At 33.6% G+C, this 17343-nt stretch overlaps 1 protein-coding gene across 1 annotated transcript in view; it reads right to left on the reverse strand.

The window, feature by feature from the left end:
• sipa1 (signal-induced proliferation-associated 1) overlaps positions 1–17343 on the reverse strand; it is a 49541-nt gene that overhangs the window by 2359 nt on the left and 29839 nt on the right. The window contains exons 11-17 of the mRNA XM_016293243.1: positions 14896–15276; positions 12819–12948; positions 9384–9507; positions 4462–4560; positions 4219–4303; positions 3010–3088; positions 2686–2887 (exon numbers count right to left, since the gene is read on the reverse strand). Of these exons, the coding sequence (XP_016148729.1) occupies positions 2705–2887; positions 3010–3088; positions 4219–4303; positions 4462–4560; positions 9384–9507; positions 12819–12948; positions 14896–15276 (1081 nt within the window). The 3' untranslated portion in view covers positions 2686–2704. The remainder of the gene's footprint in view (positions 1–2685; positions 2888–3009; positions 3089–4218; positions 4304–4461; positions 4561–9383; positions 9508–12818; positions 12949–14895; positions 15277–17343) is intronic.

Consider the following 17343-nt stretch of genomic DNA (forward strand, 5'->3'; position numbering starts at 1 on the left):
CGTGGAAAAAGTTAGCACACCCCTACATCTTAAGTAACTACAATCAAATCCAACAAGTGAAAATTAGTAAAAAATCACTAAACAGCATGGCCACACTTAATATGACCCTTATTATATTGCTCTGGTTTGTTCGTAAACCCTAAACAAATAGCACAAACAAAAGAAAAATCTAAATGTCTTTGCTACTTTTGATCAATTGGATGCATTCTTAATAATAAAAGTAATCATCAAGCAATCCTAAAAAAATGTGCATAATGGGGGACTGACAGACAGTTATACAAAATATCTACAGGTTATTTATGGCAAGTGGATGCAAGATCGCCTACAAAACTAAAGGGGGGGGGGGTGCTTATTTTTTCACAGTAGACATTTTGAATACCTTTCTGTATATTGTAAACTCAAGAGGCAAATTAGTAGCTTTTATTAGTTATCTTAGTAAATCAGAACCTGCATGCAAATTAGTTCTTGATTGCAGCAAAAAAAAAAAAAAACGTGCCATCAGACATGATAAGAGCATGCATTAAGCACTGGGCATTCTTGAAAAGAAAATTACATGCATTTTTAATAATGTTCATGCATCCTAAATTATATTAATGCATAAAAAACACTGAAAGAGCAATGATGCCTCTAAACATGGTAGTAATTCACGGTTGACTGTATAATAATCATATTTTATAAGGCCACACTTTTCTCTCAAGGTGACCGAAGTTTTCAGTAAGCTATGATTTCTCTATGAGTGTTCTGGATAACTGTGGGACCTTACGCAATCAACCATGCTCACCCTCGCTTTCCCTTCCTGACCCTTTGCGGATAATGGGATCAAACAAAAGAGAACTGAGACCCTGGATCAGCTATAATATTCATCCTGAGGGACCTTAAAGCTATAATATTATTAAGTGTACATGCACTTAAGTTATACAGTTGTGAGTTGGTGTTAATGCTCTGCGGTAATTCTATAATGTTTGTGTTTGTGTGTGTGTGTGTGTGTGTGTGTGTGTGTACACACACACACACACACACACACACACACACTACGACACGCCTACTCTGTGTGCTGACCAGCCAATCACAATTAACCTCAAATCTCTCCATTTTCTAATATCCATTGTAGCGAATGAGCAATAACAACAAAATTACAACGCTAAAGAAATGTAGCTCCCATAAGCAGGAACATTATTTTGAAAAGTGTGTGAAATGTTCTATGTGTCGAGATAATTCATCATTTAAAGGAATGTTCAGGTTCAATAGAAATTAGGCTTTGCAGAATCTTTCACAACTTTATGGCAAAATTCAAGCAAATTATGCCAAAAATGCTGTCTTGTTTCGAATCCAGGAGCAGTAATAATAATAATAATAATAATTATTATATATTAAATAATGAATAGTTAATGCTCTACTTTAAATCATTAGATTATTATATTCCATTTTGCCCATTTTGTGTTGTTGTAAAATAGGTTTAAAAAAAAAACGTAACCCCCTAAACTTTAAGATTATGTTTTCCATTCCCTAATAAATGATTAGGTTACACTTTGTCTTAAGGTGTCCTTGTTATGGTATAATTATATATTTAAATACGGAGTAATATTAATTAACAACATGCGTAGGGTTAGGATTAGGGTTTGATTTAAGGTTAGTTGCATGTAATTATACATGATTTACTGCGATTACTACAACATATTCCAACTTAACACTGTCTCTTAAAACTGCTATTCCAGACCAAGAAACTGAAGATCCAAGAAACAAATCCCTGTTAATGAAGAGCGTCACATAAAAATATGTGGTAACACTTTACAATAAGGCCCCATTAGTTAAGGTTAGTTAATGCATTAACTAACTAACATCACCTCCTTCACATCCTTCAAGGAATAGTTCACTTTAAAATGAACTGTACTCATCCTCAGGCCATCGGAGATTAGGATGAGTTTGTTTCTTCATCAGGTTTGGAGAAATGTAGCATTGCATCAGTGTCTCAGCAATGGATGCTCTGCAGTGAATGGGTGCCGTCAGAATGAGAGTCCAAACAGCTGATAAAAACATCACAATAATCCACAAGCAATCCAGTCCATCAGTAAAAATTGATTGAACTGATTAGAATCCATTCATTAAGACTTTTTAACTTAAAACCATCGCTTCCAGCTAAAATAAGTCCATATTTCACAATAATAACACTCCCTCTTACATCAAAATCCACCCATATTTTTGTTTAGAGCTGTTTAGGACTGTTTTTCTTGTAAACGGTATCTGTGCATATTCCTCTCCTGATTCAGACCACACAACTTTTTCCCTGAAGAAAGCAAATTTATGGATAAAGGACTCATATTTTAGCCCAAGTTTAAAATGCTTAAATGTCTTATGGATTTTCTTTCTTACAAACACACACCTTTTCACTTCTCAAGACGTTAACTGATGGATTGGAGTGGTGTGGAATACTTGTGGTGTTTTTATCAGCTGTTATTCTGACGGCACCCATTCACTGCAGAGCATCCATTGCTGAGACACTGATACAATGCTACATTTCTCCAAATCTGATGAAGAAACAAACTCATCTACATCTTGGATGGCCTGAGGGTGAGGTCATTTTGGGGTGAACTATTTCTTTCATTTGGTTGTTAATCAAGTGAGAACTGTCACACATGTTGTTGTTTTTTTGTTACTGATTAAGTAAAAATCTCATGCTCTACTTGCCTTAACTGCCATTGGTGGGTTAGTGTTGAGAGTGAGCATGGCTGCCCATTGTCCCTCCAGCAATCTTCTCATCTCCTCTGTTCACCCTGCTCAATGACAAGACAGGTTTCTTTTGCTTGTCCCGCCCTACCTCTACAGTCCCTCTGTGTGATTGGCTCTGTGAAGTAGCAGTGGCTCTTTGAAGTAGCGAAGAGGGCAAGGACTGGACAGGGCAGATATAAGACAAGGATGGGTGGATGTATTGAATGGGAGATATTTGAAGGGGTTACAGTGTGCTGCGACAGAGAGAGCTGTGATGTGACAAACGCACAGAGGACAAAGTACCTTTTGGAGGTCGTCCTGCAGTCGCTTCAGCATGGCTTCTAACTGGGACACTTTCTCCTCAAGGTGACCAGGCGAGTCACTGCGAAGGCAGGGAGAGAAATCAGAACACCAAAAAACAAAATGATGTCCAGTCAAGCGTTTGGATTCGTTCTGATTTTGAAAGAAGTGTCTTCTGCTCACAAAGGCTGAATTTATTTGATCAAAATTACAGTAAAAACTGTAATATTGTGAAATATTATTACAATTTAAAATAGCTGTTTTCTATGTGAATATATTGTAAAATGTAATGTATTCCTGCGATCAAAGCTGAATTTTTTTCAGCATCATTACTCCAGTCTTCAGTGTCACATGATCTTCAGAAATCAGTATAATATGCTGATTTGCTGCTCAAGAAACATTTCTGGTTATTATCAATATTAAAAACTATTTTTGCCGCTTAATATTTTGTAAAAATCATGATATAGTTTGGATTAAGTTTTAAAAAATGTAAAACATTTTTTTACGAATACATAAAATTGATCAAAAGTGACAGTAAAGACACAAGATCGAGTATCAATACTAATTGTTAAAATTAAGCAGCAAATCAGCATATTCATGTGACACTGAAGACTGGAGTAATGATGCTGAAAATTCAGCTGCGCATCACAGAAATAAATTACATTTTACCATATATTCACATAGAAAACAGTTCTTTTAAATTGTAATAATATTTTACAATATTAGTGTTTTAAGCGCATGTTTGCTCAAATAAATGAGCGAACGAAACTTATTTCAAAAACAAAACATTTTTCATCATTCTAAATTTTGGCTGGCAGTGTAATATTATATGATATAAATTGTGCATCATTTTCTGAGAAATACACCTGTGACTTATTTGGCCACTCTTTGAACATTTAGACTTCAAAGTTGTTTCTGAAGTTATTATTTTTCAAATATTTTGAGCAATTTTGTTTTTCCGAAGTTCCAAAGTTAAAGCAAGAATGTGGTTTATTAATCAGAAAATGCAGTAAAAAAATACTGTGAAATAGTATAACAATTATATTGTAAAACGTCATTTATTCCTGTGATCAAAGCTGCATTTTCAGCAAAAGCTGTCAGAATTGAAGTTCTCTTTGAGTTGTAAAGGAACATTTGCTAACTGCCTTGCCTCATGTTTTGAGTACTGAATAATCTAATGTCAAAGAGTTCATGGTGCGATGAGAGCCTCACCTGTCGTTGATATCTATGAACCTGGTGTCGGCCTGACCTAGCTGGGTTTCTGGGGACGCTTGTGATCCATCTCCCGACGTCCGGTCTGAAACCCAGCAGGAAATGACATTGTTAATATTCCATCTCGTCACAGAAAAGTTACCAGACCAGCTCTTTTCAGTGAACAAACTACACTGACTCACTCCAACTCACACTTTCACATGTTCAAACACATTTCATCCACTGAAAATTGCCGTTTCTCACCTTCTCGAGACAAAGCTTCCAGAATGTTCCGGCAGGCGTTGGCCAGATCAGAAATCGACTGCCACTCTTCCTCAGACGAATCTGCTGTCTCTGAGAGAACTGAAATCAACACAAATATATTGTAAAAGGGCTTTGTGGAGTATTTAGATTTATTATGTGTTGGCATCTACGAGAAGTGTTTTTGCTCTCGAAAAGACACTGATAAAAAAAATCTTTTGAATTCTTTAGTCAACATTGACCCAGAGAAGCAACTGATGATTCTGAAGGATTTTTCAAAATTGTGAATAAAACTCAGATTATTGGAGTACGTTTGACATACTATTGACACGTTTTACATACTACATACCAGTCTTTATACTTCAAAAATCCATGTTTAAATGTATGTGTTACATGCTGTTTCTTTGTAATTAATTGTGAAATTTACTAGCAATTTTGGTAACACATTAGAATAGGGAACACTTATTCACTATTAACTACGAATTTCCTCTCAATAAATTCCTAATTTGCTGCTTATTAATAGTTAGTAAGGTAGTTGTTAAGTTTAGGTATTGGGTAGGATTAGGGATGTAGAATAAGGTCAGATAGAATAAGGCATTAATATGTGCTTAATTACTACTAATAAATGGCTAATATTCTAGTAATATGCATGCTAATAAGCAACTAGTTAAGAGACCCTAAAATAAAGTGTTACCGCAATTTCTTAGTTATAATTGTTTCTACACCTTTTTGTTTTTTAAGTGTAGACAGTCAGAGTTTAGTGGAATTCTCTATTCATTTGTCATGTTAAGACTGAAATTATTGTTCTGTGCATAAACAAATACATTATGGACATTTTTGGATCACTAGATTCGTTTATGGTTTATGACCACCTCTGTTCTCCATTACATTCATTCCCAATGGACGTGAAGTTATTGCATCTTTTTTTTTTTTATCATCCTGAGGGTCTCTTGTTACAAAGCTGACCAATCACAGCTGTTGCGGTCTGTGTAGATGCAACACGAGTTACACTGGAGAGACGTACGGCACAGGATACACTTTAACCACTGCAACTAGTAGAATAAGGCATTAATATGTGCTTAATTACTACTAATAAATGGCTAATATTCTAGTAATATGCATGCTAATAAGCAACTAGTTAAGAGACCCTAAAATAAAGTGTTACCGCAATTTCTTAGTTATAATTGTTTCTACACCTTTTTGTTTTTTAAGTGTAGACAGTCAGAGTTTAGTGGAATTCTCTATTCATTTGTCATGTTAAGACTGAAATTATTGTTCTGTGCATAAACAAATACATTATGGACATTTTTGGATCACTAGATTCGTTTATGGTTTATGACCACCTCTGTTCTCCATTACATTCATTCCCAATGGACGTGAAGTTATTGCATCTTTTTTTTTTTTTATCATCCTGAGGGTCTCTTGTTACAAAGCTGACCAATCACAGCTGTTGCGGTCTGTGTAGATGCAACACGAGTTACACTGGAGAGACGTACGGCACAGGATACACTTTAACCTCTGCAACTATGCAGAGCTTACAGCATGAGTCTGACGCAGAAGTGTAAATAGGCCTTTAGTCTGTTTTTAAATCCGAATATAGTATTAAAAGTTATTCAAAATCTATTAATAAACTTTTTTTTTTACAGATTATATGTACGTCTAAGTGAAAGGCATGATGTATGATGTATGATGACTTATTACGGAAAAAATAGTTTAAAAGAGTGAAATGTAATGTTTTCTGACACTTAACTGCATGTTAATTAAAGTTAAATATAAATTATATAATATGTATTATAGTTGAAATGTATATTTAATGCAATTAGCTGAACTTTAGAATGCTTTCTGATCCACTTAAGTAGGATTTAAGCACATCTTTATATGTAATTTCATAATTACTTCTATTATCTTTGAAATATCGTTAAAGTACTGCTGAACTGTGTGTGTGTGTGTGTGTGTGTGTGTGTTCACTACTGTGTGTGCACTTGGATGGGTTAAATGCAGATCACAAATTCCGAGTACGGGCCACCGCACTTCACTTACACTTTTTTTTCACAATGATGAAGAAGCATTATTCAGAGCTGAAATATTCTGAATAATGTAATATTACTATAAATATAATTTATATATATAATATAATTCCCAACTGCGGCCTTGAATTTGCATACAAGGGAAGATGCTTTAGGGACTTTATGAGTGTTATTATATGCCTTATTTTGAAGCTGATAATGATAACATGATGATGCTCTTGCATTCGTTACGTCTGGTCCAATTTTCAATAGCAAGACTAGGGTTAGCAAGTAATTAGGAGAGAAAGATAACATGACCTGACGTTTTTAAAGCAATCAGCACCATCTGTTGGTCTGTTTTTGTATTTATTTATTTAGTTTTTGTTTTTTTTGCCACATTAGGCATTATTTCCCTTTGGTGGCTGTTTTATGTACAGTGCGGTAAAAGTTTCTGAAGAAAACGTAATCCTCGGACAGACCACCAAAAACGGGTTATTTTCCTAGCGCTAATATTACAAATCAAACTTTCCACACACATGAAAATATAACATTTAATTGATCATATTTATATAATTATTTTGAAGCTGATAATGATAACATGATGATGCTCTTGCATTCGTTACGTCTGGTCCAATTTTCAATAGCAAGACTAGGGTTAGCAAGTAATTAGGAGAGAAAGATAACATGACCTGACGTTTTTAAAGCAATCAGCACCATCTGTTGGTCTGTTTTTGTATTTATTTATTTAGTTTTTGTTTTTTTTGCCACATTAGGCATTATTTCCCTTTGGTGGCTGTTTTATGTACAGTGCGGTAAAAGTTTCTGAAGAAAACGTAATCCTCGGACAGACCACCAAAAACGGGTTTTTTTTTCTAGCGCTAATACTACAAATCAAACTTTCCACACACATGAAAATATAACATTTAATTGATCATATTTATATATGTGAATATAACATTTTAATTGCAGTTAGGCTTGGTTTTTGAATCATTTGCAAATGACTTATAACTGCTGCTTTGCCCCAAATTGGACAAAGTAAAAGGTGGTTCCTACTGACAGTCTGAGTTTGTTGAGTATTTACACCCAAGCACATCCATATGCATTTTAAAGGAGGGCCTGGAGAGATGTAACCGCTCAACAATCAAGGGGCAGAGACACAGAACAGATGGCCCAGAGACAGTGTCTTGATTTGAGGCCGTTTAATACACTTATCCCAACCAGCCCTAGCCTAGCCCCCATCTGTCCGAGCTTTACACTCATTTGAAAATGTCAGTGCCATTCAGGCCATGATTCATATCTTTTAAAGCTTGCTGAATTTGCTTACGGAGGGGAGGTTGGTCGTAGATCAGCTTATTTTTAAACAGGCAGCATTTACACTACAAGGCCTCAGAAACAAAAGAGACTGAATGCAGGAGTAAGGAAAATGAAACCTCCCAGAGGAAGAGGAGGAATGGAGCCTCCCAGTAGCTAAAGACAAAAGAATATATAGGATGATGAGGTGATGAACAGAGCAAAATACGATAATTATATCTAACTATATATCTACTAACCCATCTATCTATCTATCTATCCGTCTGTCCATCCATCCATCCATCCATCCACAAATCCATCCAAATAGGGGAGAGATGGCATTATCAATAGTAAGTGAAAAGCTGTCGGATTTTGCCAAATTTGGTTTAGAACCAGGCTTTGCTTTGATTTCATCTAAACAGTCCAAAAGGGAAGGAGAAAGAAGAGTAGAGGCTTGGAGGACAAATAGAGCTGGGTATCATCTGCATAGCATTAGAATTTAATACCAAATTTCCTAAAAATATGACCAAGGGGTAGTAATAGGTAGATAATAAATAAAAGAGGGCCCAAGACAGAGCCTTGAGGAACACCAGTAGTAACAGATGAGGAATATTATCTAAATGTATCTTTCTATATGTATTATTCTTATGTAAAATATTCAAGGAATGTTTCCTACATTTGTGTTACTTAAAACAAGGAAGAAAGACAACTAATCATTAAAATATTCATTAAACTAAAGTAACAATATAACAAACCATGATATATAATACACAGAAGTAAATACTGTAGCATTATTTACTTTCGTTCTTTGTAAAAGGGACGTAAAATTAACACTTTCCCCATTTATATATTACTAAAATATTTTAATACATAAAAAATACCAACCTAGAATTTCTGTGAACAGTTTTAGTAATGGAAATCACAGTAAGAGCAATTTTTTAAAAATTGTTTTAAATGATTTCATTCAGTATTAACTGATTTATAGAAATGAATCAGCATCATTTTAAGGATGAAATGTACTACATGCAGTACAAACAAAACACAACTTTTGCCCCGATTTGCATAATGGATGAGTCAGCACTAGTTGCTGAATGTCAGAGCAAGTGTAGTAATTTTGTTGTGTGTTTTGTCATTTTTTTATTCATTTATTTTTAATGTGTCTATATAGTTTCTTTTAATCTTTATTTCAGTTTTAGTTATAATTAATTTAAATCAAATTAAAGTAAATGAGAAACATTTATTAATGTTGATAAGTTCCTCTGTAACCATGTGTATGATCTGTAAAAATCTGTTCGGATTTGCACACATTCCAGCCTTTAGATTAAATGAAAGAACTCCTGCTGCTTTTTAATTAATTACAGAGTTAAACCTCTCACGGTTTAATATATCTAAAGAGCCCATCTGTACTTGTGGAAACTGCACTTATAGATTACCAATGAAGCTTTATATGTTTTGAAGCCACACAGTCATTGTAGACGTACCTATATGAAGGCTTATTTATTAACCCACTGCAAATACTGGCCTGCTGTAGCAACAGGGGTGTGAACTTATAACATTAACTACATGAGTCATTTAAAAATAATAAATGTAACCTGTAATGTTATTGTGGTAACATTAAGAAACACTTACTCTTAGTGATGGAGTTATGGAGGCTCAGTGCTCTGGAGCTTCTTTCTGCACTTTCCATGCAGGAGGATCTCAAGGTCACATCACTGACCGACGGCCTCTCTTCAGGCCCCTGATCACACACAAACTAGACAGAGAGGAGGAACGAAACCATCAGTGAGTAGAAGTAGAATTTGGCAGTATGACCAAAATATCATGGTAAATGTATATAACAATGCAGTTATTTTTGCTTGAATTTAAACCTCAAAGTTGTGGTACTGTCATATATGTATGTAGTATGCATACAACGTAATACTGATCTGTAAAAATCTGTTCGGATTTGCACACATTCCAGCCTTTAGATTAAATGAAAGAACTCCTGCTGCTTTTTAATTAATTACAGAGTTAAACCTCTCACGGTTTAATATATCTAAAGAGCCCATCTGTACTTGTGGAAACTGCACTTATAGATTACCAATGAAGCTTTATATGTTTTGAAGCCACACAGTCATTGTAGACGTACCTATATGAAGGCTTATTTATTAACCCACTGCAAATACTGGCCTGCTGTAGCAACAGGGGTGTGAACTTATAACATTAACTACATGAGTCATTTAAAAATAATAAATGTAACCTGTAATGTTATTGTGGTAACATTAAGAAACACTTACGCTTAGTGATGGAGTTATGGAGGCTCAGTGCTCTGGAGCTTCTTTCTGCACTTTCCATGCAGGAGGATCTCAAGGTCACATCACTGACCGACGGCCTCTCTTCAGGCCCCTGATCACACACAAACTAGACAGAGAGGAGGAACGAAACCATCAGTGAGTAGAAGTAGAATTTGGCATTATGACCAAAATATCATGGTAAATGTATATAACAATGCAGTTATTTTTGCTTGAATTTAAAGTTCAAAAGTTGTGGTACTGTCATATATGTATGTAGTATGCATACAACGTAATACAGAGAATTAAATGCTACAAATGAAATCAATAAAATATTTCTTGCATTTTCTTGTTGTAATTCATCATACTTTCTCTTTTGTCTGAGTATCATTCATTCATTCAAATTGTATTTTATGGATGCAAACCAAAAAGTTTAAATAAGTTATACATAATAAGTTTGGCATCAATTTAAAACAGTTTTACACAGAGTTAAACACAAAAGTCTCAAATCAATCAATCAACTAATCAATCAATCATATAAATAAATATTTACTCTATTTTCTCATCATATTCATCTTAATTTCTCTTTTGTCCCAGCGAGTACAAAAGTACTGAATAACAGTTAAAACAGTTATACATTATTTATTTATTTAGATTATATTTGATGGATGCGAAACAAAAGCTTATATACATATACACATATACTGTATATACATATATATATATTAAATTTATGCGTAATTAATGACACGTCTGGTATCATTAAAAGACAGCTTTTATACAGAATTAAAAATAAAAGACTCAAAACAAACAAACATTTCCTTAATGTTCTTATTACATATCATACTTTCTCTTTTGCCCCACTAAGTACATTGAGTATTTATTTATTTATTTGAATATTTGATGGATATTTGATGGATGCAAACCAAAAGTTTATTTATTCATTTAATTTACACTTAATTACTGAAAAGTCTGAGTTAAAAACAAAAGGATCAAAACAGCAACTAACTAACTAACTAATAAAAAATCAACAAATAATTTTTACTCAATGCACTCAGTTGGACACAAGATAAAGTATGATGCACATGAACAGATAAAATGCAGGAAATAGAAGGAGTGAGAGAAAGTGAATTTATGAGGGGAAGAAGGGAAAGGATGAAGTGGGAGGAACAGAAAGGAAGGAAAGAGAGAGAGAGAGAGAGAGAGTGGGAGACGGATCTGAGAGGTTAAAACCCTTCTGAAAACAGCAATCACTTTCCAAATAAAGAGCGTTACACAAGCGGATCCATCAGATGCCCTCTGTGTGGGAGACAGATACTGAACACAACAGCAGCACATCATGCCATGATTTAGGTGCTTCAATGCATTGTGCTCTTCTGTAAGTGTTCATGTCCTTATTATTGTTTCTAAGTAAGCTGCACAATTAGATGTGTAACGATTCACGTGTTTTCACCATGCATCGATTACAAATGCAATTGGATTAATCTTGAAACATGGATTTCAGAATCGTGAATTATTTCTTTTGGTCGAGAATCTATTTAAAATGCTAAAATAAGAATGAACAGTGATCTTGGTAAGTATCATTCAATATTGTAAAATATGTAAACGCTAAAATCAGGGTTGCCACGGTCAGGGAAAAAGTAGGAAATTTTAATTATGATGATTTCCAGACCGAGAAATCTCATTGGAAAAAAAATCAAAAATAGATATATGGAATACTTTCCTAAGTGTGCTTGGCTCTAAAATACGTTATTATGGTTTATAAATATTTGAAATTAGTTTTTAATATTTTCAGTTTCAACTTTAATTTTAGTTAAAGTTTTAGTAAATTGGATGCGTTTTCTCTTAAATATGTAAATACTGTTTTTTTTATTCATTTTTAGTTTTAGTTTATTAATTTTTATTTGAGTTATTTTAGTACTTAAGATAAACTAAATGAAAATGAGAAATGTTGCCTTGGGAACTAGTTGAAAAAATAAATTTACATTTTTAAATATTTTATTTTAATTTGAAGTCATTTTTAATGTTTATGGTTTTAGTTTTAGTTAACTATAATAATTTTGGTTCAAAATGACTTTCATTAATTTTTTAGCTTTTAAAATCAATGCTTGACTGAAACAAGCAATTCACGGAATAACAGGGAATTTTAAAATTGTTATTTCCAGACCGAGAAAACTCTTAAAATCTCTCTCTCTTTTTTTTAAATTAATGGAATATGGAATAATTTCCAAATACTTTATAATAGTAATTAGTTTTCATTTTAGTACAAACATTTAGATGTAATTTTAGTATAGTCATTTAGTAATTTAGTTGTGTTTTATTTAGCTCTAAAATATTTTATCAACACATTGCATTTGTTACATTCCCAAGTACATGGGTTTAATGTGTTTACTTTCAAGTTGCTTGGTGCAAAAACATTCTTAAGTAGTTTGTGTTTTTTTTTTTTACCTAAGAAACGCTAGAAGCATTTACATAACCTATTAATGCATTAAAAAAAACAACTGAACTTGAATTGAATCTCATTGTGAAATACATCAAATTTAATTATTCTGAATTTGAAAAGAATAATTTCTAAATCAAATCAAAAACGGGTTTGTTTGTTCCTATAAAGTAATGTATGCGTGTGAAAGAACTCCTGGGCTGCTATAAGATTAATTGTTTCTGTGCCTACTGTGATCACATGATCATTTCTCGCTTGTCGTGACAATCAGTGCATTCAACAGGCTGTTTCTCCCATCAGCTGTAAAACAATATAGTGTCTTAATGAAAAGAGAGCAGTGTGTGCATTAGATACCTGTTGCTCTTGCTCCGGAGGCACTTTGGGTTTGACTGCCAGTATGAGGTCAGGGGTCTCGTCCCGAAGCTCTCCAGGGTTTTCATAGATGTGCCTGTTTGCTTTCAGCCCCACGTTATCATTTACATGCCTGACAGACAAACACATTCATAGAGGAGAAACATCAGTTAAACAGAATAAATAAAAGATAGAATAGAATAAAAAAAATACTACTTTACACTTCACTACTATAAAAAGTGTCTTTTTAAATTAAATAAAATGTTTGTGTTGTCTATTGTGCTTATTAATATGAACGCTTTCCAATTAAAGGGGTCGTACATATTCTTGGTTAATTTAATTAGAGTACTTATTACTGCAATAATAGACTTAATGTTTAGAATAGAATTTAATGTTTTAAGCATGCATGTTAACTGTAATTAAATACAAAATGTATTATATGCAATAATATATTAAATGCAATTAGATTAAATTTAAAGTGCATTTTATCTTTATATGTAATTTTATAAATACTTCTATTGTTTTTGAAATATGGTTAAAGTACTGCTGAATGTAGTTGCAAGCATTTATGATAAACTATACTTTAATGTCATTTCTACTGAACCTTGCATGTCATGGATTTAAATATATTTGTAATTACACATTTGAAATAATGAAATTGCACTTTATTACATTTAAAATGAACTAACATTAAAATATAATATCCAATAACACATATAATCAAGTACTTTACATGTGCTTTAGTATGTTAGTCAACGCATCAAAAGTACTTCCGTATAGAATAATAAAAGATTATTAAGACAATGGATTTAAAATGTATTTGAACTAAAACAACAAAAACTTTACTTTAAATTTGTCATTATTACAAAGTGCACTTTTTAAAAAAAGTTACGGTAAAGAAACGGTATAGTCAGTGTTTATTGCTAACTAAAACTAAAACAATCAAAAATCTATTTTCGTTAAAATAGAAAAAAATATACTGTAGATATTAGATAGTAAAATTAACTTTAAAAATGTAGTAGTTTAAGTAATTAAACTTTTTTTTTAAATTGTAGTTTGAATCATTTTAGAGTAAACAAAAAAATTTAAATGTTTCCTTCGCAGCTAAATGGAATAAAATAAGTTGAAGTACTAAAATTGTTAAAACTAAAATAAACATAAATTAAAGATAAATATTACAAAAAAATAACAAAATAGTTAAAAAAAATGACAAAAGCACATTTCAAAACTACTTGCATTATAATTAACATGCCAATTGAAAATACAAAAATAAAACCTAATTCAAAACATTAATACAACTATAATGACATATAAATAACACTAAAACGATACTGTTGCAAAAAGGTCATTTTAGAACCCTGATTTAATCTGTTTGTTAAAGGGATAGTTCATCCAAAAATGGAAATGTGATGTTTATCTGCTTACCCGCAGGGCATCCAAGATGTAGGTGACTTTGTTTCTTCAGTAGAACACATTTGATGATTTTTAACTTTAACCGTTGCAGTCTGTCAGTCGTATAATGCATGGCAATGGTAACAAAATCTATGAGAGTAAAAAAACATGCACAGACAAATCCAAATTAAACCCTGCGGCTCGTGACGACACATTGATGTCCTAAGACACGAAACGATCGGTTTGTGCCAGAAACCCAACAGTATTTATATCATTTTTTACCTCTAATACACCACTATGTCCAACTGTCTTTGAGCGTGCGCACGGCATCCGGTGCGTGAGGTGTGTACGCGCTCTGCCGTGGTTTACTCTCGCGCGTATACGTCACTCATTGTTTACACAGTGCACAGTCATTGTAGGTATGACGGCTAATCATGGTACTTACTTGCGCTTATCCAGATTGTTCTTTGTTACCATTGCCATGCATTATATGACTGATAGACCGCAACGGTTAAAGTTAAAAATCATCAAATGTGTTCTACTGAAGAAATAAAGTCACCTACATCTTGGATGCCCTGCAGGGGGTAAGCAGATAAACATCACATTTTCATTTCTGGGTGAACTATCCCTTTAAGGAGTACACAGTTTCTAAATGAAATGAGATGTAGGCAAACAGAAATCTGTATACCCTTCAATGATGTCCTGATACGGAGCGTGTCCTTCTAGCGAGTAGCTCCGTGTGAGAGAGACGGGGGTGATTTCAGGGCTCTGGCTCTTCATGCTGTCCTGCAGGGAAGTCGCCCGTATGAGAGGCAGGCTGGGTGGAGAGAGGAGCGAATCTGTTTCCATGGGCTCCGGAAATCCCATCTGCTCCTCGTGTATCTCCTGCTTTGGCGTTTCCCTGTCTGTCGTCTTATTTTCAATCTGTTTCTTCTCCTCTTTCTCTCCTCCACCGCCATCAACCTCAACTTCTTCATCGTCATCCAGAACCCAGGCCTCGCCTGACCGTCCCTCTCCGGATTTGCTCTCCGCGTCCTGGATGGCCTTCTGGTAGAGCTCAGAGAAACTCCTGAACTCAGACAAGCACAAGAACAACGGGAAAAGAACGTGAAGAACAACAAAGAAAGTTTCCGCTCATTTATTTCTGCGTGTGCATTTCACTGTTAGTCATGGATGAAGAGATCAATGCTGCTATTTTGGTGTTCTTTTTTGAAGTATATTATACAATCAAAGACTTACGTAAAGCATGTTGAATAAGTCACTTTTGAACAAAATGCCATTTTAACCCATGATCTGTGTGTGTGTGTGTGTGTGTGTGTGTGTGTGTGTGTTGGATGGATCAATAAGCATTATGAGAGTTGAATGAGATCTGAGCAGCTGGTGAAACACTGACTAAAACATGTTCATGTCAATATAATGAGGTCTGTCTTTTATTCATATGCTCCCTCCTCCTCTCTATCCATCTGTTTCCCTCCCTAGGGAACATAGACAAAAATATACAATACAAATGCATATGTACAAATAGATAATTGGATAATAGATAAGAAGATATTAGGTAGACAATAGGTAATTAGATAATAGATAATTCAAGAGGCAGTATAATAATTGTGGCAGACGAGTAATGTATTGGACGGATATTACAAAAAGTGGCTTTAAATGTCAATGTATTGTCAGTCCACGGCAACTGCAATCAAGTTTGTCAGCCTAATTATTTTCACTACTTAAATTAAACTTAATTTTAAAATGTTTGTGGAATTAAACTGCTCAAAAGTGACAGTAAGGACATTTCAAATAAATGCTGTTTTTTATAACTTTCTATTCATCTGAGAATCCTTGGAGGGAAAAATTGCTTCCACAAAAATATGAAACAGCAAAAACGTTTTTTAACATCGACAATAATAAGAATAATTATTAATTATTGAGCACCAATAATGATTGGTAATAATTTCAGCAGCAAATCAGCATATTAGAATGATTTCTGAAGGATCATGTGACACTGAAGACTGGAGTAATGATGCTGAAAATACAGCTGCGCATCACAGGAATACATTACAATTTATAATACATATTCACATAGAACGCAGTTCTTTTAAATTGCCATAATATATCACAAAATTACTGTTTTTACTGTATTTTTTATCAAATACATGCATCCTTGGTATATGGAATCTTGTTTCCACCATGGGATAAAAAAAAAGAAAATTAAAAGAAGAGATCAATGCTGCTATTTTGGTGTTCTTTTTTGAAGTATATTATATAATCAAAGACTTACGTAAAGCATGTTGAATAAGTCACTTTTGAACAAAATGCCATTTTAACCCATGATCTGTGTGTGTGTGTGTGTGTGTGTGTGTGTGTGTGTGTGTTGGATGGATCAATAAGCATTATGAGAGTTGAATGAGATCTGAGCAGCTGGTGAAACACTGACTAAAACATGTTCATGTCAATATAATGAGGTCTGTCTTTTATTCATATGCTCCCTCCTCCTCTCTATCCATCTGTTTCCCTCCCTAGGGAGCATAGACAAAAATATACAATACAAATGCATATGTACAAATAGATAATTGGATAATAGATAAGAAGATATTAGGTAGACAATAGGTAATTAGATAATAGATAATTCAAGAGGCAGTATAATAATTGTGGCAGACGAGTAATGTATTGGACGGATATTACAAAAAGTGGCTTTAAAAGTCAATGTATTGTCAGTCCACGGCAACTGCAATCAAGTTTGTCAGCCTAATTATTTTCACTACTTAAATTAAACTTAATTTTAAAATGTTTGTGGAATTAAACTGCTCAAAAGTGACAGTAAGGACATTTCAAATAAATGCTGTTTTTTATAACTTTCTATTCATCTGAGAATCCTTGGAGGGAAAAATTGCTTCCACAAAAATATGAAACAGCAAAAACGTTTTTAACATCGACAATAATAAGAATAATTATTAATTATTGAGCACCAATAATGATTGGTAATAATTTCAGCAGCAAATCAGCATATTAGAATGATTTCTGAAGATCATGTGACACTGAAGACTGGAGTAATGATGCTGAAAATACAGCTGCGCATCACAGGAATACATTACAATTTATAATACATATTCACATAGAACGCAGTTCTTTTAAATTGCCATAA

The sequence above is a fragment of the Sinocyclocheilus grahami genome, unplaced genomic scaffold, assembly GCF_001515645.1.
Source record: "Sinocyclocheilus grahami isolate Dianchi unplaced genomic scaffold, SAMN03320097.WGS_v1.1 scaffold300.1, whole genome shotgun sequence".
Taxonomy (NCBI): Eukaryota; Metazoa; Chordata; class Actinopteri; order Cypriniformes; family Cyprinidae; genus Sinocyclocheilus; species Sinocyclocheilus grahami.